This window comes from Pleurodeles waltl, chromosome 6, assembly GCF_031143425.1.
Source record: "Pleurodeles waltl isolate 20211129_DDA chromosome 6, aPleWal1.hap1.20221129, whole genome shotgun sequence".
In the NCBI taxonomy this organism is placed as follows: domain Eukaryota; kingdom Metazoa; phylum Chordata; class Amphibia; order Caudata; family Salamandridae; genus Pleurodeles; species Pleurodeles waltl.
Window position 1 is genome coordinate 1,086,506,806 of NC_090445.1, and position 24,456 is coordinate 1,086,531,261.

A 24,456-nucleotide genomic window follows, 5' to 3' on the forward strand; every position below is an offset into this window, starting at 1 on the left:
GTGAGCTGCTCAGTGAAGCTGAAAGTGGTATGTAGTAGGAAGGCACCTGACCACTCGAAGGTGGGCTCGGCGAAGCCAGCATTTTACTAGCATCACATGTTCTGGGTGGCCCAAATGACGAATGAAGTGTCCTTTGGGGTAGATGGGTGGGGGTTTGCTTTGATGATGCAGGATTGCGGATGCTCTTCTGGGAGAGGAGGTAAGCCTTAAAAGTAGGAGCTACGGGAATTTGATTTTTCCTGGTACCCCTCTGCCGTCCTATGTTGTTGCTCTTACAGGAACTACAGGGAATTTCACAGCAAAACCACTTTGGTGAAATTATTTGTTATATTTTTTATGTTGTTGACATCTCTTTCCCAGTGGCGCCTCTAGAAGTGACATTTATGTGTATGAACGAGTGCTTAAGATGTTTAGGGCTGACTTTGTATTTACTTTGTAAATAATGATTCTTTTGTATAACTACAATTTGATATTAATAAAAACTTTATATAGAACTTTATTGGTTTGCAATTGTTATCATCCACTCTAACGTCTACTCAATCAAGAAAGGAAAGATGAACAGATGTGTTAGCAGTGACAGAATTTAACCCTGCCACATGCAGTTTGTTCACAAATTAGTTAATATGTAAACAGATATGTTCTTTTAAAACATACTTATAGAACCTTATTTCAATGATAAAACAGAAGAAAAGAGAGAAAAAGGTATATACAACTTATAAACCTATTTTTATTTGAAGTTAAGATAGAACTGCCTCTCTGCAAACAAATACAATATTGAACTGGCACTGATTGGAAAAAAGCCCATTTCCCTGATGTGAGTGGAGGTGTCATAGATATAGCAGCACTGCCTCTGTTATCACTTACTGTGATATCACTGCACATTGGAAATGCTCATTATCTTCCCCCTCAACTTAAGTTTTATAGACTTGTGCACTAGGGAGAATCATCTATGCCAAGCAAATATTTATTTGTGCCTGTGTGTGCCTGGAAGCCTGTCTACCTGGAGGTCTCAGCTGGAAGTCTCCTTCACACCTTGATAATTCCTTAAAATATTGGGCATCACGGTCATATGGTAGGTCTGTTTTTCAAATGGTGGCCACCTCTAGCCTCTGATGCTATCACTTGTATGAGTTGCCCACCGATTTCACACATAGGATATTCTCTGATTGCTTGCACCAATCAAAGCATTGGGGCCCCAGCAAATACATTATACAAAGTGAAATTTAAACATGTCAAGCAAACGTGGGCTAAAAGTAGTTGGACAAATTGTGACAAGGAACTGGGCCCGTTATTTCTGTGCCACCTCACAGCAAATTCAGCTGATGTTAAGGTGGTGCCTAATGGGTAGAGATTGGGTTGGAATAATGGAGCAGGGGGCCGGTCAACACTGCTCTTGTCTTTGTAAATCATGATTAAGACGTGATGCTGAATAGCGCTTGGTTTGACCCGGTTTGTGGCTGACATTTTGAATGAAGGTTCCATTGTCAATACAACTTTTAAACTTAAAACGTAAAGGGAAACTGCGGTGACCCCTATGATAAACTGCACACTGCTTTCTTGAATAGTAAGCATGTATGAGTACCTAACCCTCCACCCAGGATGGAGCACAGCCAAATAATCTGCAAGCTGCTAAGTGGTGAAAGAAAGAGAAGATGAGGTGAGTTGACAGGTCCTTGATGCATGGAAGAGAAGGTCAGTACCAATACTTGTTACTGGGTTTCACAGATGCAGGCTGCGAGGCGATAAAAAGCTGGAAAAGAAGGAATGCAACTGCCTGAATGCAGCATGTTATGGCTATGCCACGGAATCAAACCAAAAGTAAGAGCACATCCAGAAATGGACCCTGTGATGTTGGTGGACAGATTGTGGAGTTCCGGCCAGCACAAATGTTTGTACTTAGAGGAGAGTTACAAAGATCACTGAGATGGAATATGAAAATAAATTCCCTGACATGGTCATAAATGCTGGAGTTCTGAGAGGTTGGGTACAAAGGCCCAGACACGTGCTTAGTAATGTAAACTGTGCAATCACTACAGAATGGTCCATGACTGTTTTATGAAAGTGGCTCAAAAACTGTCAATGCTGACTTTCTTTCTTAGAGATTGTTCTTTAAAGTTACAAGTAAATATGTTAACACATTTACTAGCCAGTCATATCAAAAAACCTTTTTGAGTTTTTAGAAAAGGCATTTGTGGATGAGCCCTTTGGGTTTGCCGAGAACATTTCTAGTGTGCCAACGTATTCAACACATTGGTCCAAACAATCCATGATTTTCAACCTGCGCAAGGGGGCATGGTCAAGCACCCACGGAGGATCTTAGGTCATTTTGTAACATGGAGGCCTCCCTTCTTCCTATCAAAATTTAAGAGGTTGCATAGTGTGTGCTGCCCGCTACAGGAAAAAAAATACACTGGACCTTGAACAACGTCGCAGCCAGCCTTACCTCATTCCATTGTTTTTCCACTGGAAGAGAGTAGTAGAGTCTCTGTAGAAATTGTGGTTTTCACTGGAAAGGGGGCCATTGTCAACAGAAGCCAATAACAGACAGGGTTAATCAGAAAACCTTTTCTGGTCCCGAAAAAGGTCAAAGGCTGTGACAAATCATAAAACGTAAGAGAGTTCACCACAGGTAGGGTGGCCAGAATTTTACAGTCAAAAACCGGGACATTTCATAAAAATAAAAAGAGGACTACAATTTTACTTCAACTGAGCGCACAGAATAACAGCGCTCATCAGCATGGAATTACAGCAGGGGCACTAAGAACATAAATAAAATGAAATTTTTCAAGCCAGTATAATGCCGGTTAATGAAATTGCTTTCTTATAACAGCTGCTAAATAGCCCTGCTTTGGAGGATATAAAAAGGCACCTCCGACCTTTTTCAGGCAACCCTCTCTAAAAACCGAAACATGAGCTAGATTTCCTGAAATCTGCTGGGACAGCTGGTGAAAAACTGAGCCTGTCCTGGCAAATCCGGGACGCCTGGTCACCTTCACCACCTGCTATTGTGGCACTACATCCAACTGAAGGAAATTCACTTCCAAGGTGACATTCTTCGCGAAGGAGACCGGCTAGCTTCGCTGGACCTCAAGGATGCATACCAGACAGTCTGGTTTTCCTCCAAACTGGAAATCCCTCCATTTCATCTGGGATGTTTGGGTGAGGGAATTTCCCAGCCTGAGTCTGTTTTATGTCAGCTCCATAGTGGGTTGTTAAACTTCTGACATCAAGGTAACATTACTTCAGACAAGAGAGGTCCAAATGATTACATGCCTAGACAACATGATCTTCTAAAGGCAGGACACAAGGACATTAGGGACACAGGTTAATATGGCAAGTAGTCTTCTACAGGCTTTAGAATTTGAAATAAAAGACGAGAAGTCTTTCTGACTCCATTAAAAATAACACAGATTTCTTGGGGTTCACCATGGATATATAAAACGTCTCTTCTAATTTGCTCAACACAGAAACTCTGATCATTTTGGAAGGAGTACTGAAGGACCCCCAAAGAGAATGCAAAAACTCTGGGGAGCTCAACGGAACGGTCAGTGTTTTAGAGGTTTCAAGCCAAAATGTAATTCACAGACCTTTACACTACAGGGCCAGGCAGCAGTGGTAGAACCATGCGGTCAGAAATGCCTTGCTTGTCCAGAGCAGATTTCACATAATGATTGTGATGACAGTATAAGATGAATGAATGGGACAGCTGAGACATGTTTAGAAAGATCCCAGATCTAAAAATAGAATCAGACAAAATATGATCCACATGCGAGGCAACATGAACAAACATCTCAACTGGCTACATGATCAGCTCTGACTTCATATCAATCATATTAATTGTGTGCAGTTGTTTGCTGCAACCTTTGCATTTAGAATATGACCAAAGACCGAGAACAAAGTTGTAGCCCCTCTTTAATGACAAAGTCTTGGCAGGGGGATTCATAAATCTTTTCTGGGGGGACAAGATCTAAGGCACTGGCGGATTCTTGACTATTATATGTACTGCACAATATCACCACAAGCAGAAAACATATGTAAACAGAATGTCTGCTGAGTCTTATGAACAATGTTGAAGACTGGTAGTCCAATACTTTTGGAGTAGAGAGACTGAATCCTGGAAGAGGTCTAGTTAAGCTCCTCATGAGGATGGGACACTCCTCTGTCATGGATCTTTCTGCTTTATGCCTCAATACCCTGGTACCAGAGTCCTTAAGCTGGCACGGTGACTTGGAAGCCTCAAAGATGAAGGCTTTTTTTTTAAAGTTGTAGTATGGGGGCAAGTTACACTTTTCCAACCTTTATGATGTTTTTCATGCTAGTCCCCTCAATCAGGGCCCGAATGTATTGTTGCTGTTTACCTTACCATTCTGACCTGCATTATCAAGGTTTCTGTTCAAATTTCTTTGGATTCTCTAATCCTTTTCAGAATGTGTTTCTTCTCAAAAACTCCCAGGATGATCCCGATACATAGGTAGGTGAGGGAATGTTGCAGTTAGTGACAATTATAAGAATCAGCACTGTACGCTTGACATAGCTGGTGGTTAGAAGAGGGGCTAGCATCTGGTTTAAGCAGATCTGGTCCATAGTATTAAGGCTTTTTCACAAGTGGCAGACTCAGGTTGGGCATACACAACTGTGATTTCCCTCAGATCAGCAATTTCTGCAGGTAAATGTGTGGTTATTGTTTCCTATTAGAAAACAACTGTGACTTACTTGACTTTTTAAGGCAGATAGCTAAACAAGACTTTCTACCGCTGAGTATACCACACCATGAGGTATGTCCGGTATGTCCAAACTATTTGTTTTGTTTCAAATGTGGTCTGATAATGGTAATCATTCTTTGAAACAGTTATCTGTTGAGCTGACTAGGCATTTTTGGCACTTAATTTAAAGAAGAACTAAGACTAATGCTTATGGCGGTTTTAATACTTGCTTTCCTAATGCATATGCAGCTATTTGTTACTTGGTGTTTGAAAATTATCATAATGTCGAATTATCTTCCAGGGGACAGTTGTTAACTTCGCTTAGGAGGACAAAGGCTACAATTACCCCATTATGGATGAAATGTGTTTGATTCCGTAGTCTTCGGAAACCCTTTCACCTACGTTTTTTCTAGCAGGAGCACAACTAGAGGACAACATGAAATGACAAACTAGTCAAGGGAGTCCATCAACCATGTAGTACTGCTACCGGTAAGTACTCACTGAACAACCATAATGCTTGTCTCATTTCAAATATGAATGTTGATTTTCCGGGCAACTGTAAGGGAAAGGCTAACTTATGTTGTGCACACTGAAGTGAGCATTATCACACCACTAGCTACAAGGATAGTGTGTACTCACAATGATGTAATAGGCCATACAGGGCCAACAGTGTGGTGCTTTAACTCTCCCAACTCATCTCAGAGGTAATGTTTCTTTTGCTAGGTCAAGACTGCAAGAAAAACAGTATATGCATTGGGAGATCATGTGAAAAGGAATTGTTAAGGATATTTGAGGACTTGCACTGGATCGTCAAAGAAACAGAAGGCTCTGCGAGAGACAAGGAGCAAATTCATGACAGCTGCAGGGATCCTGATATAAGACATCCACATCGGTGCAACTTCTTTAGCCTTTGATGATTATGAAAGTTCTGGATTCTGAGCAATGTAATCTGGATAGCAAACTTTGTTGGTTTTGGATGCTGATAGCTATCAGAATACAATAAAATAGAAAAGCATAATGTTCTCCTTTGAGCCCTTAACAAAATTCAGACTTTTACTATAGCTGGTAAAATCTACATTAAAAAAGCATTAACAAAGCAAACTTCTCTCACCAGCATTACCAATTTTAAATGTTACAAATGCACAGTATTACCAACGGAAATATTTATGATTAGTACTGCTAATGAGTTGACATCAGTGACAGCACTACTTGCCATCCTTCAACTCAGTCGCCACTGGTGCCAGGACAACATGAGCAATAAACAATATGACATGGTTGTCAGTATAGATGTGGTTCAGCCCAAATAAATTGGGGCTACTCTGTAACAAAGGCCGCCCACTGTGTTGCAGGGGCAGTATCAAGGTGCCAGCAGTATTCGCTATTGTGCGGGTTACTAATATAGCTTTAGTTGACTGACAGTTTTTCAACATCAGACTGAGTTCCGTCTACTTAGTGCTGATGACAATATCAACATTAAGCTTGTATCTTATAGACACATTCACATTTCTTTAAGTCAGCATGTTAAGCACATATGCCATGCCAGCTAGACACTGTAACCGTGTGTAAAGCATACACTACTATGAAAATATTTAAAACACATTGCCGTATCAGTGTTCATTTTGCCCAACTCTGTAATGCATAAGTGTCCGTGACCATTTAAACATTGCTTCAGTACATGAGGAACACATTGCAATGCCAGTTTCCATATCACACCAATATGAAAAGTATGCATTGCTGCACCAGTTTCTACACTGCTCATGCAAGTAATCCCTACATTGTTGCCAGCGTATACATAGCTCCAGTATTTAAAAAGCAGTTTGCCATGCCAGGTTCCCCATTTCCCCAAGCACACATTTGTATACACATACATACACACATATACCACTAAAGGTGAGAGTAACACAGAGTTATGGCAACGGAGATGCGCCAGTGCTTAATTTGCAAATAAAAAGGTGCCAGTGCCCCAGTGCTTAATTTGGAAATAAAAAGGTGCTGGTGCCCAAAGCCCTCCTCTTAAACACGCGGATGCTGCAATTAAATGTGTGAACACGGAATACTGAGGCAGGGTAATCCTGAAGCCATCTCGGGCCTCTTCAATCCATATAAGACACTCCCGGCCCCTTCAGCTCACTCCAGCAGCTTACTACTTTCTTCCTTTGTGACGCTTTTTCGTTTTTCTCTACCTCCGTCTTTCCTATATGTGTCTTTTCCTCGCAGCAAATGCTTGAGTCAGAAGACTAAGCCCCGGCCCTAAAAAATAAGTGCCGGTGCTGAGCACCGGAAACAACAAGCACAAATTAAGCACTGCAGTGCCCAAAGCCCTCCTCTTAAACACGGGGCTGCTGCAATTAAATGTGGGAACACAGAATACTGAGGCAGCGTAATCCTCAACCCATCTCGGGCCTCTGCAATCCATATAAAGCCACTCCCTGCCCCTTCAGCTCACTCTTGCAGCTTTCTGTTTTCTACCTTTGTGATGCTTTTTCGTTTTTCCCTTCCTCCATCTTTCCCATATGTGTCTTTTGCTTGCAGCAAATGCTTAAGGCAGAAGAGCAAGCACCGGCCCTCAAAAATAAGTGCCGGTGCTCAACACCGGAAACAACAAGCACAAATTAAGCACTAAGGTGCGCACACCCACACTACACACACTATCTGAAAGGCATGCATATAGGAATATACAAACATAGTTGAATTCACATACACAAAGGCACACAATTACATCCATCTTCCCACAGATGAACAGACAATCACACCTATCTAGAGTGGCACACAATATGTAAGCAGACATAGACGCACGCACACACGGAGGTCCACCATTCGTCCTCACCACAGTGCTCAAGCTTTATGTCTCTGTTCCAGTACACATAAGCAAACACTCAATATCAGCAACCTGGATGGAGTGAGAGGTGCATATGGCCTTGGAATGTTAAGGTAAGTTACCTTAACCCAGGAAGATACCTCAACTACCTTCCTGCCGGAGGTGGATTTCTAGACTTTTTATTCTCTCCACACTGAATTACAAATCAAGTAGAAGGTATTGATTAACTGATTCTAACCCCATAGCCAGATAATCAAAATGTAGCTCACCAATGAGTTCTGCTTTCTATATCTGACTTTTCAAGTGCAGCCAAACAATCAACTCAATAAACTATACCAACGGCTCTCTGGACCTGAAATGTCCCTGCAGAGCGTACATGACATTGCTCTGCCAGGTTAAACCATTTCCCAAATCTGGTAGTTCATGGCAGAATAAAAAGCAAATGTCCTATAAAGAAATGCCATAGCTGTCCCTCATTATGACTGCTTTGGACTGAACCAATGTCACATTAGTTCAAACTCTCCAGAGGAAATCCAGGCAGGTATCTAGCCCAAGAAAGGCCACTTTCTAATACCATAGAGCTAGTGCCCAGCCTAATCCCAAAACAGGCCCTAGAATGCTGGATCCTAGAATGCTTTCAGTGAGTCTTCAGCCCTGTCCCAGAGACAACCATATTCATGATTCTTTATGTGTCATCCCACCATCAGTGGCCTTATAATCACAACCACCCTTAGTTACTGCAAACTCAGCGCACTGTTGTAATATCATACCTAGGTGTACTTCCTGCTAATTACATGCTGCTGCACTGAAAGACCTTCTGCATCTATTGGACGAAGCCATTCAGAAATTATCCTACCTTTTTCTCGAGCCATCTCCTGCAGACAGAAGTATATCACTCTTGCTCCTAGGCTGAAGCCTACCAGGGTAACAGGCCTCCTTCCCTGGAAGAAAGCATACAGAAGGCATAATTCATAAAGAGATGTGGTAACAAACAGTACTGGGTTAAGAGGACATGGACAGGTGCAATCACGTGTGCATTGAACCTAGAACCCAAAGGAAGCACAGGGCACCATGAGAAACCCTGTGGGGTATCACAGCACCCAGGTCGAAGGTGAAACTATAGTTCAGTTGAAGAGGCACAGTGTTCCATGGTAGATACTCAGAGCTCCATAGAATACGGAAAAAACACCACTATAATGGGATACTCAGTACTAAATAGAGATATCATTAATGTCTCTGGGAAACACGGAGCTCCTGGTGGTTTTAGGGGCAGAGGTGCAGTTGGGGACTGGACCAGAAAAGGGCTTGTATGAGAACATAAAGCTCCATGAGGAAACGCTCTCCCAGAAGAATATGGAGGGAACTGGGTGGGAGACCTCTGAACCCCAGTACAAGGGGAACAATGACTCTAAAAGCCCAGTGCCACAGAGCACTGATGCAAGGAGGAAAACAGATCTATGTATGAAGTATGTAAAGCAATAAGGACATCAAAAGTGAAAGACACAATAACTATGATGCCTTGGTTCATGTTTTTAAGTTTTGCACTTTTTGTTGTTCCAGAGAATCTCAATAACTGGGAGGGTTATGGCCCAACATGGGTCCCATATTTGCCCTGCCTAGGAACTCAGACCTCACGTCACTGATGGGGTCAATAATGCAACATATGTCTACGGTCGCTTGTGCTCTTGTGTAAACCAGACATGGCCAAGCAGACTGAAGTTGTTTTCTCCGTTGAAGCAGGGTGAAGTTAGATTTCAACATGCTTGGTCGCCTTCTTTAGAGGTACCACCAAACCAACATACAGGGAAGAACTGGTTAAGAATTCTTAAGTGAAGCACTGTTATAGATTACAGTTTGTTGACCCAATGAACAGAGAGTTTGTGAGAGGAGACAGAGTACCAGAGGCATGGAGAACAAAATTCTAGGTGAGGAGGCATCGAAAACTCAACCCACAGGAGAACAAAGTTTCTCTGAGAGTGGAACGTAGTTTTCAGTGATAGGCAAAATAGACACCTTTTTATTGCGCTGGACAGACACTGTTGAAGGGGAAAACAGAGCACCTAATGAAACGGGGGCAAAGTTCATGTAAGTGGAGCCATACAGTATATTGCACGTTGATCAGATTATCCATGCAAGGGGGTATGGGTACAAGGTATGCAAAGCTCGACTGGAGAAGCCCAAAGCACTGGATGTGAAGACTGTGTGCAGCGCAGGTGGATTTCTAGTTTGCAACAGGACCGACAGTGCAGCTGAATTACTTCAGTTCACAACATCAGGGGGCATTGCAGGTACCTCCCTTCGGTTCACAATGGACAGTGTTTTATGGAAATTTCTTTGAGTTCTTTACTAACAAGTATATGGTGAAGTTAGATGGTTTAATTCTCTTTCTTTGTTAGTAGGGGGGTGTGCAGACAGCTTTATTCTGTTTGTCTCTTAGGCGACAGCAGCGCTCATGGGCATATACTGTACTCCTAAAAGAAACCTTGCAGATAGACTCGTACATCCAATCAAGGCTAAATCGAATACATGACCCTTCAAAACACTTTCAAGTCAGTAACCTTTCTAATCTACATATTTAAAGGCCCAAACGAGTTTGGTTTTATCTTATATCCTGAAGAAACTAAATTGATAGTTTGCTGGCAATTTCCATAGCATCTTCATCTCATAAACACAATCTGTCTGATAATTTGTGTCTTGGATATTAATAGGTCATTCAGGCCAATAAATGGACTTAGTCCATATTAAACTCAATTTTGAATCATGATGATCAGAGCCCATCCAAATGTTCCATAGAGGAGCCGAGTCAACACGTTTTTCACGGCGTTCTGCTGCTTCGTCAGTGCTCTCTTCCAAGCGTTAGAAATGTATTTCCAGTTTGTAAATATTCACTATTTCTGCAGACTAGTGCTATCTCAGTTTCCAAAAAAAAGTCATCGCATTTTGTAGTCACAAATCCCACATTTTCCTCATATTCAGCACCTTCCATAAATCCCAGTCACATGACCTCAGATTCCATCTACATCTTAGTTCTGTTGCACAGGCCTCCGCAGTGTGTGGGCCCCCCTCACCCGCACTGCACTAAGAGTGTAATAAGGGCAGCCTGGGGAAGCCTCTGTAGCTTCCCCAAGCTGAAAGTAGAAAGCAAAAACTTGTGACATTTTTATTGTTGCAAGTGCCGAGGTATTGGCCAACGAAAATGCTCCTCAGTACCTGCCACTGTGATGTGCTCATCCAGGCTGAGGGAGTATTCTAGTAGAGGCAGACAGCAAGTATATAAAATAGGGCAGGAGAGATGAAAAATGTGAGGGGAATGAATGAGATAGATGCTCGAGCCACTGCAAGGCAGTGGCGTGACAGGCCAGGGAGACATGCATAGAGAACAGGGTAGTGAGACAACAATACACCCTTCACAATGGAAAGCATAAACAACAGAAGTGGAAAAAGGAAGAGTTAAGAGGCGTTTTCTCTTGAAGATTTACAGATTTACTCTAGATCAGAAGAAGAACATTTTCTAAGGAAAATTGCTTTGGGAAAATGCATTTTGGGAACTGTCCCCCCTCACCTTTTTCTTGGCCACAGCTAGCCGGATCACCCCAAAACATTCCAGGAAGGAGTAAAGGTGGAGGAACATTTTTCTTAAAAAAAAGTTTTGTGAAGATTCGTCAAATGGTTCCAAAGTAATTAGCTAACCAAAGATATGCTTTTCCTACGGAAACGTGGTCCTAACTATAACTGCCCAGTTGCGAGCACAACTTGGAGATATATATACATAAGCGCCCACTTTCAACCAATGTGCTGGTGCTCTGCTGTGGGCATGAATCCCGCAACATATACCTATATAATGAAGATTTCCCGAAACGGGAAACATACTGGCACTCTAGGGTGTGCACTGCAACAAATAATTTTATTGAAACGTTATTAAACATTTTAAAAATAATCATTAAAAATTGCACTGTGTGAATTACTGAAATACAGATTTGATTAAAAATATTGGTGATTTTGGATATATATGTATATATATATATATATATATATATATATATATATATATATATATATATATATATATATTTGGAAAATGTCACTTACCCAGTGTCCATCTGTTCGTGGCATGTTCTGCTGCAGATTCACATGCTGTGCATTAGTCCACCATCTAGTATTGGGCTCGGAGTGTCACAAGTTGTTTTTCTTCAAAGAAGTGTTTTCCCCGCAGAGGGTAAAGGAAGGAGTAATAGAGTATATAAGTACAAAGTAAGAAATGTCCATGCTAATGTAAATGTATATACATATGTACAAATGTTTGTAACTTAAATGACTACAGGCTTCCAGGGAAGAGGGAGGGTGCATGTGAATCTGCAGCAGAACATGCCACGAACAGATGTACACTGTGTAAGTGACATTTTCGGTTCGATGGCATGTGTAGCTGCAGATACACATGCTGTGCATAGACTACAAACCAGTATGTCCTCCCATAAATTAGCAGTGGTTAGCCTGTAGGAGTTGAAGTTGTTTGAAATAACGTTCTTAGAACAGCTTGACCTACTGTGGCTTGTTGTCATGATAATACGTCTACACAGTAGTGTTTAGTGAATGTATGTGGTGTTGACCATGTGGCTGCTTTACATATTTTGGCCATTGGTATGTTACCTAAAAAAGCCATTGATGCACCTTTTTTCCTTGTAGAGTGTGCTTTAGGAGTAACAAAAAGCTGTCATTTTGCTTTAATATAGCTTGTTTGGATGCATCTTACAATCCATCGTGCTAATCCTTGTTTTGATATCGGATTCCCTGTATGGGTTTTTTGGAAAGTGACAAATAGTTGTTTAGTCTTTCTAAACGGTTTAGTTCTGTCTATATAGTACATTAAAGCTCTTTTGAGGTCTAATGTATGTAGAGCTCTCTCTGCCACTGAGTCTGGCTGTGGGAAGAAGGCTAGTAGTTCCACTGTTTGATTTATATGAAATGGTGGTACCACTTTAGGTAGAAATGTTGGATTTGTTCTTAGTACTACTTTATGTTTGTGTACTTGTAAGAAAGGTTCTTCAAGAGTAAAGGCTTGAATTTCACTTACTCTTCTTAAAGAAGTAATTGCCACTAGAAAGGCAACTTTCCATGTTACAAATTGAATTTGGCAGGAGTGCATAGGCTCAAATGGTGGTCCCATGAGTCTTGTAAGCACTATATTTAGATTCCAAGAAGGAATTGGTGGTGTTCTTGGTGGAATGATGCGTTTTAAACCTTTCATGAATGCTTTAACGACAGGAACTCTAAATAAAGAGCTATGTTGTATATTTTGTAAATGTGCAGAAATTGCAGTAAGATGAATTTTTATTGAAGTGAATGCCAAGTTTGAGTTTTGTAAATGAAGTAAATAACATACAGTATCTTTTATCGATGCTATAAGAGGGTCTATATTTTTGGATTGACAGTAATATACAAACCTTTTCCATTTGTTTGCATAGCACTGTCTACTAGTGGGTTTTCTCACTTGTTTAATAACTTCCATACATTCTGATGGGAGTTGTAAATATCCAAACTCTATGACTTCAGGAGCAAAATTGCTAGATTGAGTGCCTTGGGATTTGGATGCCTGATTTGGCCTCTGTTTTGTGTCAACATATCAGGTTTGGATGTGAGTTTGGAGTGTGGTACTACGGACAGATCTAATAAAGTTGTGTACCACGGTTGACGTGCCCATGTTGGTGCTATGAGTATAATTTTGAGTGAAGTTTGACTCAACTTGTTGACTAGAAATGGAAGGAGTGGGAAAAGCGTATGCAAATATCCCTGACCAATTGATCCATAGAGCATTCCCCTTGGATTGGGGATGTGGGTGTCTGGATGCAAAGTTTTGGCATTTTGTGTTTTCTCTTGTTGCGAACAGGACTATGTTTGGAGTTCCCCACTTTTGAAAGAATTTTTGAAGTACTTGAGGGTGGAGTTCCCATTTGTGAGTTTGTTGGTGATTTCTGCTGAGGATATCTGCCAACTGATTGTCTATCCCTGGAATGTATGGAGCCAATTGATTAATTTGATTGAGGATTGCCCATTTCCACATTTTCTGGGCTAGAAGGGACAGTTGGGATGAATGTGTCCCTCCCTGTTTGTTCAGATAATACATGGTTGTCATGTTGTCTGTTTTTATAAGAACATTCTTCTGTGTGAGAAAAGGTTGAAAAGCTTTTAGTGCTAGAAAAATAGCTAATAACCCTAAGTGGTTTATGTGTAGCTGTTTGTGTTTGACATTCTATTGCCCTTGAATGATGTGATTGTTTAGGTGAGCTCCCCAACCAATCATTGATGCATCTGTTGTAATTATGGTCTGAGGCACAGGGGCTTGAAATGGCTGCCCTTTGCTTAGATTTGTAGAATTTCACCACTGAAGGGACATGTATGTTTGGCGGTCTATCAACACTAGATCTTGAAGTTGATCGTGTGCCTGTGACCGTTGTTGTGCAAGGCACTGTTGTAAGGGCTGCATGTTTAGTCTCGCGTGTGGTACAATTGCAAAACATGATGCCATGATTCCTAAAATGTTCATGACAAATCTGACAGTGTATTGTTGATTTGTTTGTATTTGTGTGATTATATTTTGGAACTCTTGTATCCTTTGTGTATTTGGATATGCTAGAGCCTGCTGAGTGTTTAGTATTGCATCCAAATACTGTTGTATTTGTGCTGGTTCAGGGTGTGATTTGTGGTAGTTTATTGAGAAACTTAGTGTGTGTAAGGTTTGTATTACATAATGCGTATGGTTTTGGCATTGTGTATGACTGTTTGATTTTATTAGCCAATCGTCTGGATATTGAAAGAGATGTATATGTTGTCTTCTTAGGTAGGCTGCTACTACTGCCAAGCACTTTGTGAATGCCCTTGGCGCTGTTGTTATTCCACTTTGAATTGGTAGTGTTTTCCTTGAATGACAAATCTGAGATATTTTCTGTGTGCAGGATGGATGGGTATATGAAAATATGCATCCTTAAGGTCTAAGGCTGTCATGAGGTCTTGTTTTTGTAATAGTGGGATGACATCCTGTAAAGTTACCATGTGGAAATGTTCTGATATGATGTAAAGATTGAGAGGCCTGAGGTCTAATATTGGCCTGAGGGTGCCATCCTTTTTAGGAATTAGAAAATAGAGTGAATATACTCCTGTTCCTATTTGAGACTGTGGAAACATTTCTATTGCTTGTTTGAGTAGTAGAGATTGGGTCTCTTGTTGTAACAGAATTGTGTGTTCTGTGGATAGTCTGTGTGACCTTGGTGGAATATTTGGAGGAGTGTTTATCAATTCTAGGCAATAGCCACTGCGGATAATTGACAACACCCAGTTGTCTGTGGTAATATTTTGCCAATCTGTGTGGAACTGTTGTAGTCTTCCCCCCATAGGAGAGCTGTGGAGTGGAAGGGAAGGAGGGAAGTCACTGTTTTGGGTGCTGTGGAGGCTGCTTAGAGGCCTGAAATTTCCCTCTATTTCTCGGGTATTGTCCTCTATATGTGCCCCTAAAACTACCACGTTGGTATTGCGGTTGTTAGGTTGGCTTTGTCAGCAAGGTGGATGCCTCTGAGGGCTGTGTTCTGAAACCACCTCGAAACTGAGGTTCACGAAAGGACCCCCTATATGGTGCAGAGTAGAGTGTACCCATTGCCTTTGCTGTGTCAGAGTCCTTTCGCAATTTTTCTAAGGCTGTGTCTACTTCTGGCCCAAAAAGAAGTTTTTTGTCGAACGGCATGTTCAACACAGCCTACTGTATTTCTGGCTTGAATCCAGAAGATCTGAGCCATGCATGTATGCGTATAGTGACTGCAGTGATGACGCTCCTAGAAAGTATCTGCTGCATCTATGGCAGATCTTATTTGATTGTTTGTAATGGCTTGCACTTCCTCCACTACTTGTTGTGCCCTTTTCTGGTGTTCTTAGGGGAGATGCTGTATCATGTCTTGCATCTCGTCCCAATGGGCTCTGTCATAGCGAGCTTATAGTGCTTGCAAGTTGGCTATCCTCCACTGATTTGCTGCCTGGGACGCAACTCTTTTCCGTGCAGCATCCAATTTCCTGCTCTCTTTATGATGGGTGATATAATCAGGGTCAGAGGGTGCAGGTTTATATTTCTTCTCTATCCTAGGTGTTATGATGCGTGCCTTAACTGGGTCACTAAAGATATGATCTGCATGTTTTACCATGCCTGGGAGCATCGGGAGGCATTGATACCTAGAATGTGTTGAGGACAGAGTGTTAAATAAGAACTCCTCTTTTAGGGGTTATGTATGCATGGTAACACCATGATATGCTGTAGCCCTAGCTATGACTTGATTACAGACAGTACTATCCTCAGGTGGTGATGGTTTAGAGGGATAGCTGTCTGGATCGTTACTTGGAATGGGATCAGGGTCATAAAGATCCCAGGGATCCACATTGTCCTGTTGTGAATCGTAAGAATGAGTGGGTGACTGCACTGGTGTAGGGCTGGTAGGAGGAGAGGTAGGTAGGTGGGGAGAATGAGGAGGAGAGTAAGGAGGAGAAAATTGAGGAGGTGGTGGTTTCTCCTTCTGCTTTGGCACTTTAGCTGGAGGATGCATAGTGTCCAATTCCTCCTGAAAAGCTAGCTTCCTCTTTGTTTTTAAAGGAGGTTTCTGTCAGAATTCTCCCTGTTTCTTTATGGATGTGGATTCTGGATTGCCTTTCATCCATAATTTCTAGAATTGGTTGTACCTCTAACTCCTCTTCAGAGGTTTTGTGGCTTTCTTTAAGTCTCTTTGAAAGTCCATGCTCCTCTGTGTAAGTTGGCCTTTTCGGCTCCGAAACGTGCTTTTTCGGGATTGAAAAAGATGAAGAGGATGAAGGTTTCGGCTCTGAAACTGGCTTTTTAATTTTCGACTCTGAAATGTGGTGTTTAGTGGAGTCGGAAATGGAGCTCTTAGTTGTCTCCGATATTTTTGGCGGAGTGGCCTTTTTCGGTGCCAAACTGGGAAGTTGGTCACAGACAGTCTTTTTTCGGGCCGAGCCATGGCCCTCTGGCAGTGGGGTACCCAAAGCCTTGTGTTTTTTCTTTTGTGAGGGTGCAGGGGCAGACGTACTCACATGTTGTCCTGCTGTGTCTGGTCTGTCTTGGTCTGATTCCTGCTCGGACTCGGAATCTGGAACCAAGACTGCAGTCTGCATCAACTCTTCCACGTCGAGATGTTCCCCGCTCCTCGACACCATTTCGAGCCTTCTTGCTCTTCTGTCTCTAAGAGTCTTTTTCGATCGAAAGGATCGACAGGCCTCGTAGTTTTCCTCCTGATGGTCTGGGGAAAGGCAGAGGTTGCAAACCAGATGCTGGTCTGTGTACGGGTACTTCGCGTGGCACTGAGGACAGAATCTGAATGGAGTCCTGTCCATGAGGCTTCCACACGGTCGGCCCGAATAGGCCCGAGTTGGGCGCGCGTGCCCCGAAGGACGAACAAAGTTGTTTTCCCGACGGTAGTGCTGTGTCAATGGAAGATTATCAACCCGATTGATACAATACTGACGAAAAGAGCGTTTTCCAAAGTTTTCCTAATCGAAATCTCGGAGCGAAAGGAAACACGTCCGAATCCGACGGCGGAAAGAAAACAATCTAACAATGGAGTTGATGCCCATGCTCAATGGAACCGAAGAGGAGGAGTCACTCAATCCTGTGACTCAAAGACTTCTTCGAAGAAAAACAACTTGTAACACTCCGAGCCCAACACTAGATGGTGGACTAATGCACAGCACGTGTATCTGCAGCTACACATGCCACTGAACATATATATATATATATATATATATATATATATATATATATATATATATATGGAAAATGTCACTTACCCAGTGTATATCTGTTCGTGGGATTTTGCGCTGCAGATTCACATGCTGTGCACTGTTCCTGCCATCTAGTGTTGGGCTCGGAGTGTTACAAGTTGTTTTTATTCAAAGAAGTCTTTTCGAGTCACAGGACCGAGTGACTCCTCCCTTTCGGCTCCATTGCGCATGGGCATCGACTCCATCTTAGATTATTTTCCCGGCAAAGGGTGAGGTAGGAGTGGTAGAATGAGGATACTAAAGATATGCCATGCAATGGAATAGATATATATATATGTACATAGTTTGTGGTAAAGTAATATTTATTTACATATATACAATTTAAATGCAACTTAAACGGCTACAGGCTCCCGGGGAGGTGGGAGGGCGCATGTGAATCTGCAGCACAACATGCCACAAACAGATGTACACTGGATAAGTGACATTTTCCGTTCGATGGCATGTGTAGCTGCAGATACACATGCTGTGCATAGACTACAAAGCAGTAATTCTCCCGAAAGCGGTGGTTGAAGTTGTTTGAAATAATGTTCTTAATACAGCCTGTCTTACTGTGGCTTGTTGTGTTGCTAACACATCTACACAGTAATGTATAGTAAAGGTATGAGGTGTAGACCAAGTGGCTGCTTTACAAATCTCTGTCATTGGTATATTACCTAAAAAGGCCATTGTTGCTCCTTTCTTTCTAGTGGAGTGTGCCCTTGGTGTAATGGGTAATTCCCTTTTAGCTTTGAGGCAACAGGTCTGAATACATTTGACTATCCATCTGGCTATGCCCTGTTTGGATATAGGGTTACCAGCATGGGGTTTTTGGAAAGCAACGAACAATTGCTTAGTTTTACGAAAAGATTTTGTTCTGTCAATGTAATACATTAGCGCTCTTTTAATGTCTAATGTATGCAGTGCTCTTTCTGCTACTGAGTCTGGTTGTGGGAAGAAGACTGGGAGCTCTACTGTTTGGTTTAGATGAAACAGTGAAATGACTTTTGGTAAAAATGTTGGATTTGTACGGAGAACCACCTTATGTTTGTGTATTTGTATAAAGGGTTCTTGTATAGTAAATGCCTGTATTTCGCTAACTCTTCGTAGTGAAGTGATGGCTATTAGAAAAGCTACCTTCCAAGTTAAGAATTGGATTTGGCAAGAATGCATGGGTTCAAAAGGTGGGCCCATGAGTCGTGTAAGTACAATATTAAGATTCCACGAGGGTACTGGTGGGATTCTTGGAGGTATGATCCTTTTTAGTCCTTCCATAAAGGTTTTAATAACTGGGATTCTAAAAAGTGACTTTGTATGTTTAATCTGCAGGTAAGCAGAGATTGCGGTGAGATGAATTTCTATGGAAGAAAAAGCGAGATTTGCTTTTTGTAGGTGTAGTAAGTAACTCACAATGTTTTGTATGGAGGCCTCTAACGGTGTGATTTGGTTTGCTTGGCAGTAGAAAACAAACCTTTTCCATTTATTAGCATAACAATGCCTTGTTGTCGGTTTTCTTGCCTGTTTAATGACTTCCATACACTTGAAAGGTTTAGATAGCCAAATTCTAAGACTTCATTAGCCAGATTGCTAGGTCGAGCAATGCTGGATTGGGGTGTCTGATCTATTGTTTGTGTTGTGTTAACAGATCTGGTCTGTTTGGGAGTTTGATGTGAGGTACTACTGAGAAGTCCATCAGTGTGGTGTACCACGGTTGGCGAACCCACGTTGGTGCTATGAGTATTGAGTTTGTTTTGACTCAGTTTCTTGACTAGGAAAGGAATGAGTGGGAGAGGGGGACAAGCGTAAGCAAATATCCCTGACCAACTGATCCACAGAGCATTGCCCTTGGACTGAGGGTGTGGGTACCTGGATGCGAAGTTTTGGCATTTTGCGTTTTGTTTTGTTGCAAACAGATCTATGTCTGGTGTCCCCCAGCGGTAGAAGTGGTCTTGTAGAATCTGGGGATGTATTTCTCACTCGTGAGTTTGCTGGTGATCTCGACTGAGATTGTCGGCTAACTGATTGTGAATGCCTGGTATATATTGTGCTATGAGGCGAATGTTGTTGTGAAGGCACAGTTGTGACAAGTGTGTGTCCCCCTGTTTGTTTAGATAGTACATTGTTGTCATATTGTCTGTTTTGACAAGAATGTGTTTGTGGGCTAGAAGGTGTTGAAAAGCTTTTAGTGCTAGAAAAACTGTTAGTAGTTCTAAGAGATTTATGTGAAGCTGTTTTTGTTGATTGTCCCATTGACCTTGTATATTGTGATTGTTGATGTGTGCTCCCCACCCAATCATGGAAGCGTCTGTTGTCAAAATGGCGTGAGGCACTGGGTCTTGAAATGGCCGCCCTTTGTTTAAATTGACAGGGTTCCACCATTGAAGCGAAGAGTGTGTTTGGTGGTCTATCAACACTAGATCTTGAAGTTGACCCTGTGCCTGCGTCCATTGTTTTGCTAGGCACTGTTGTAAGGACCGCATGTGTAGCCGTGCGTTTGGGACAATAGCGATGCATGAGGACATCATGCCTAGTAGTTTCATTATAAATCTGACTGTAAACTGTTGGTTTGGTTGGATGCTTGACACTATCTTTTGAAACGATTGAACTCTTTGTGGACTTGGAGTGGCAATTGCTCTTTGCGTGTTGAGTGTGGCTCCCAAGTATTGTTGTATTTGGGATGGTTGCAAGTGAGATTTTTGGTAATTTATAGAAAACCCTAGTTTGTGTAGCGTATCTATTACATATTGCGTGTGACTTTGACACCAGTGTTGAGTGTTGGCTTTTATTAGCCAATCGTGTAGATATGGGAATACGTGCATTTGATGTCTCCTTATATGAGCTCTACTACAGCTAGGCATTTTGTGAATACTCTGGGGCCTGTTGTTATCCCGAAGGGCAATACTTTGAATTGGTAATGGTTGCCTTGTATTACAAATCTGAGGTATTTCCTGTGAGATGGATGAATGGATATGTGGAAATACGCATCCTTTAGATCCAGTGTTGCCATGTATTCTCCCTGTTTTATCAAGGGAACTACGTCTTGTAGTGTGACCATGTGGAAATGATCTGATTTGATGAAGAGGTTTAACGTCCTGAGATCTAGAATTGGTCTTAGTGTTTTGTCTTTTTTGGGAATAAGGAAATATAGGGAGTAAACCTCTGTTCCTTTTTGATGGTGTGGTACTAGTTCTATGGCTTTTTTTCTTAGTAGTGCTTGCACTTCTATTTGTAGTAGGTCTAGATGTTGTGCTGACAGTTTGTGCGTCCCTGGGGGAACATCTGGAGGAAATTGTGTGAACTCTATGCAGTAACCATGTTGGATAATTGATAAAACCCACGTGTCCGTAGTAACGTCTGACCAATTTTTGTGGTATTTTGTTAATCTTCCCCCCACTGGTGATGTGTGTTGGGGGAGTGTGACATTGAAGTCACTGCTTGTTACTAGGGGTCTGCTTGGCAGGCTGAAATTTTCCCCTTGCTCTTGGGTACTGTCCCCTGTCTGAACCACGAAACCCCCCTCTCTGGTACTGAGATTGGTAAGTGGGTTTTGTTTGGGAAGTGGATGGCTCTGAGGGTTGCTGTCTAAACCCTCCCCTAAACTGTGGCTTCCTAAATGTTCCCCTATACTGGGAAGAGTAGAGCGCGCCCATGGCTTTGGCCGTGTCTTTGTCCTTCTTCATTTTCTCTATTGCAGTGTCCACCTCCGGCCCAAATAGTTGTTGTTGGTTGAACGGCATATTTAATACCGCCTGCTGTATTTCTGGCTTAAAACCAGAACTTCGTAGCCATTCATGCCTCCTGATGGTGACTGCTGTATTGACAGTCCGTGCTGCTGTATCGGCAGAGTCCAGTGCAGAACGGATTTGGCTGTTGGAGATGGCCTGTCCCTCCTCCATCACCTGAGCCCGTTTTTGATGTTCCTTTGGTAAATGTTGGATAATATCCTGCATTTCGTCCCAATGTGCTCTGTCGTAACGGGCGAGGAGGGCTTGTGAATTGGCGATACGCCACTGGTTGGCCGCTTGCGACGCCACTCTTTTTCCTGCCGTGTCAAATTTACGGTTTTTTTTATCAGGGGGTGGTGCATCCCCTGACGATTGAGAATTTGCCCGCTTTCTTGCGGCTCCCACTACAACAGAGTCCGGAGGGAGCTGCTGTGTAATAAACACCGGGTCCGACGGGGGAGGTTTATATTTTTTCTCTACCCTCGGGGTAATGGCCCTTCCTTTGACTGGTTCCTGAAAGACCTGTTGTGCATGCTTAAGCATGCCTGGTAACATTGGCAGGCTTTGATATGAAGCATGCGGGGATGCCAGTGTGTTAAAAAGAAAGTCATCCTCCAATGGTTCTGAGTGCATAGTGACATTGTGGAATGTCGCTGCCCTACCCAGTACTTGCGTGTAGGATGTGCTATCCTCAGGAGGAGAAGGCTTTGAAGGATAACACTCAGGACTATTGTCTGAGACTGGTGGGTCATATAGTTCCCAGGGGTGTGCATCGTCTTGTGTCAGCCCAGTATGTGTGGGTGACTGTGCCATTGGTGTGCCAACTGGTGACCTTGTCCGTTGTGGCGAGTGAGGTGGCGACGTTTGTGGTGAGAAATGTGAGAGTGGCGACCTTTCTCTAACCACCTTTGCTTTTGGTTGCTCAGTTTCAGTCTCATGAAAAGCCAATTTTCTTTTAAACTTGATCGGAGGGATGGTTTGAATTTTCCCTGTGTCCTTTTGGATTTGTAGCCTTGGTTGAGTTTGGTCAACCTCTTCCAAATCGAGCTCCTGTTCAAACCTGTGCTTCTCTTTAAGTTGTTGAGAGAGTCCATGTTCTTCCGTATAAGAAGTCTTTTTCGGCTCCGAAGCCGGTTTTTTCAGTACTGAAACACCGATGGATATACTCAGTCTCGGCTCCGAGAGGCTCTTTCGAGGCTTGTTCGATATGACCAATCGATGTCGACTCTTTTCGATGCCGGTTTCTCGACCCAAGTCGTAAGACTTCGGCACGATCTTGGCCTTTTTCGGTGCCGAAGATGTTATCTGGTCACTGCCTTTTTTGTGGGTCGAGCCATGGCCTTCCGGCAGTGGTGTCCCCAAGGCCTTTTGTTTCTTCACCTGACTTTGGGGCAGGGTCGGGGCAGGTGTACTCACTTTTTGTCCTGCCGTCGGTGGCCGGTCTCCGTCGGAGTCATCCGATTCCGAACACTGGATCGAAATAGTCATCTCTTCTTCCTCGACGTCGAGGTGTTGCGTTGACTTCGATGCCATCTGCAAACGCCTTGCTCGTCGATCTCTTAAGGTCTTCTTGGATCAAAAAGCCTTGCAGGCCTCACAGGTATCCTCTCTGTGTTCTGGCGACAAACACATATTACAGACCCGATGCTGGTCTGTATAAGGATACTTGGCATGACACGTCGGACAGAAACGGAAGGGGGTCCGGTCCATGAGTCTTCGACGACGGGTGTGCTCGGGCCGACCAGGCCTTCGGTTGAGTGCGGAAGCCCCGAAGGGCCGCTGAAGCGGTTGTGCCGTCGGTGCCAATGTATCTATACTAAACTGGTCCCAAACGCAACAATACCGACGGATTTCAATGTTTTTCTAAATTTTCCCGATTCGAATTACGGAATGAAGAGGAACACGTCCGAACCCGATGGGGAAAGAAAACAATCTAAGATGGAGTCGATGCCCATGCGAAATGGAGCCGAAAAGGAGGAGTCACTCGGTCCCGTGACTCGAAAAGACTTCTTCGAAGAAAAACAACTTGTAACACTCCGAGCCCAACACTAGATGACAGGAACAGTGCACAGCATGTGTATCTGCAGCTACACATGCCATTGAACACATATATATATATATATATATATATATATATATATGCTCAGGCCTTGATAAAGCCAAAGGCTTTGGCAAGGCCTGGCGTTACATACACCAATACAATAATAATAAATAGGCTATATTTAACTGCCACCCAATACCTCCCACAGAATGCCTAGGTGGCTTTTTAACTTTGATTTTAAGATTGGTACTTATCGTACCAATCTCAGAAGGATGAACAGTTAAGTCAGCCCTTCTGAAAATGAACCCGTTTTGCTGTTTTCATAAACAACAAACAGAGTCACTCACATTCAATGGACGGAACAGACCTTTTAAAAAAAATCCTTGGAGTATTACCTGCTGTCGGCTCAGCAGTATATGAGCTAGGTGTTTTCCAACTTCAGCAGATCGACTGAGGCACACTCCCCAAGGGTTGTCAATGACACTGGCAACAGCGAGTAGGGATGCTGGCCAAGTCAGAGCAGTGACAATACCTGAGGGCAAAGAGGCACATAGTATCAACATCTAAAAGAAAGGTCACACAATGTCACACATTGCTGGGGGCACAAATGATCAGACTAGTCAGCAGAACACAACAACGCATTCACACAAAGGGGGAAGGGGCCCAGCACTCACCTAGAAGAGAGGACACAGTCGATCACACCCAATCAGAGATGGCACGCAACATCAGCCAGGCAGAGAATACACAATGTATGGCTCTCAAAAACAAGAGGTTAACAACATCAGTTCAAATACATCACATTCAAGAAACAGGGCACATGATACCAGACTAGCTAGATGTGGCACGTATTACATTAAAAATAAAGTGGGCACACAGCACAGCCTGGCAATTCGGGCTGGATTTTACCTTCTGGAGCAGGGTCAAGACTGATATGCTTAGGCTGGGTCCAAACCGAGGTGTTATCGTAGACAAAAGAACAATGGGTTGGAGTGCTACCCTGAGCCATTGCTCGTCGGTAGAATTGTTGCAACAAGCCTCCCATCACCTTTTGTGTGTTTGATTTACCACCTTAAGTGGGAATGGCATGCCCAGATATGTTCAGTGCTCACTGTGCCCCTGGAAGCAGGCTACACCGGACTGAAGAGCTCCAACCAGGGCAAAACTGGTTTTGGTTTACTTGCATTCAAGTTCATTGAGGAGGATCTGGCCTGACATTTTAGGATGGGCAGTTCCAGCTGAAGCAAGATCAAGACTGATTTGCGTATGGTGTAGTCTCACTGAGGTAGCACGGTGTACAAGTTAACGATGGACTGAGATGCGTACTGAGTAATTACCAGTGGCTGAGATTAACTCAAGCATTCCCTC

The 24,456-nt window shown here is 42.8% G+C and overlaps 1 protein-coding gene across 4 annotated transcripts in view; it reads right to left on the reverse strand.

Annotated features, from left to right (window-relative positions):
- TMCO4 (transmembrane and coiled-coil domains 4) overlaps positions 1–24,456 on the reverse strand; it is a 488,865-nt gene that overhangs the window by 159,071 nt on the left and 305,338 nt on the right. For all 4 annotated transcript variants that reach the window (XM_069240165.1, XM_069240164.1, XM_069240166.1 and 1 more), the window contains 2 exons: positions 23,487–23,623; positions 8,378–8,462 (listed from right to left, as the gene is read on the reverse strand). In XM_069240165.1, coding sequence (XP_069096266.1) covers positions 8,378–8,462; positions 23,487–23,623 — 222 coding nt within the window. The remainder of the gene's footprint in view (positions 1–8,377; positions 8,463–23,486; positions 23,624–24,456) is intronic.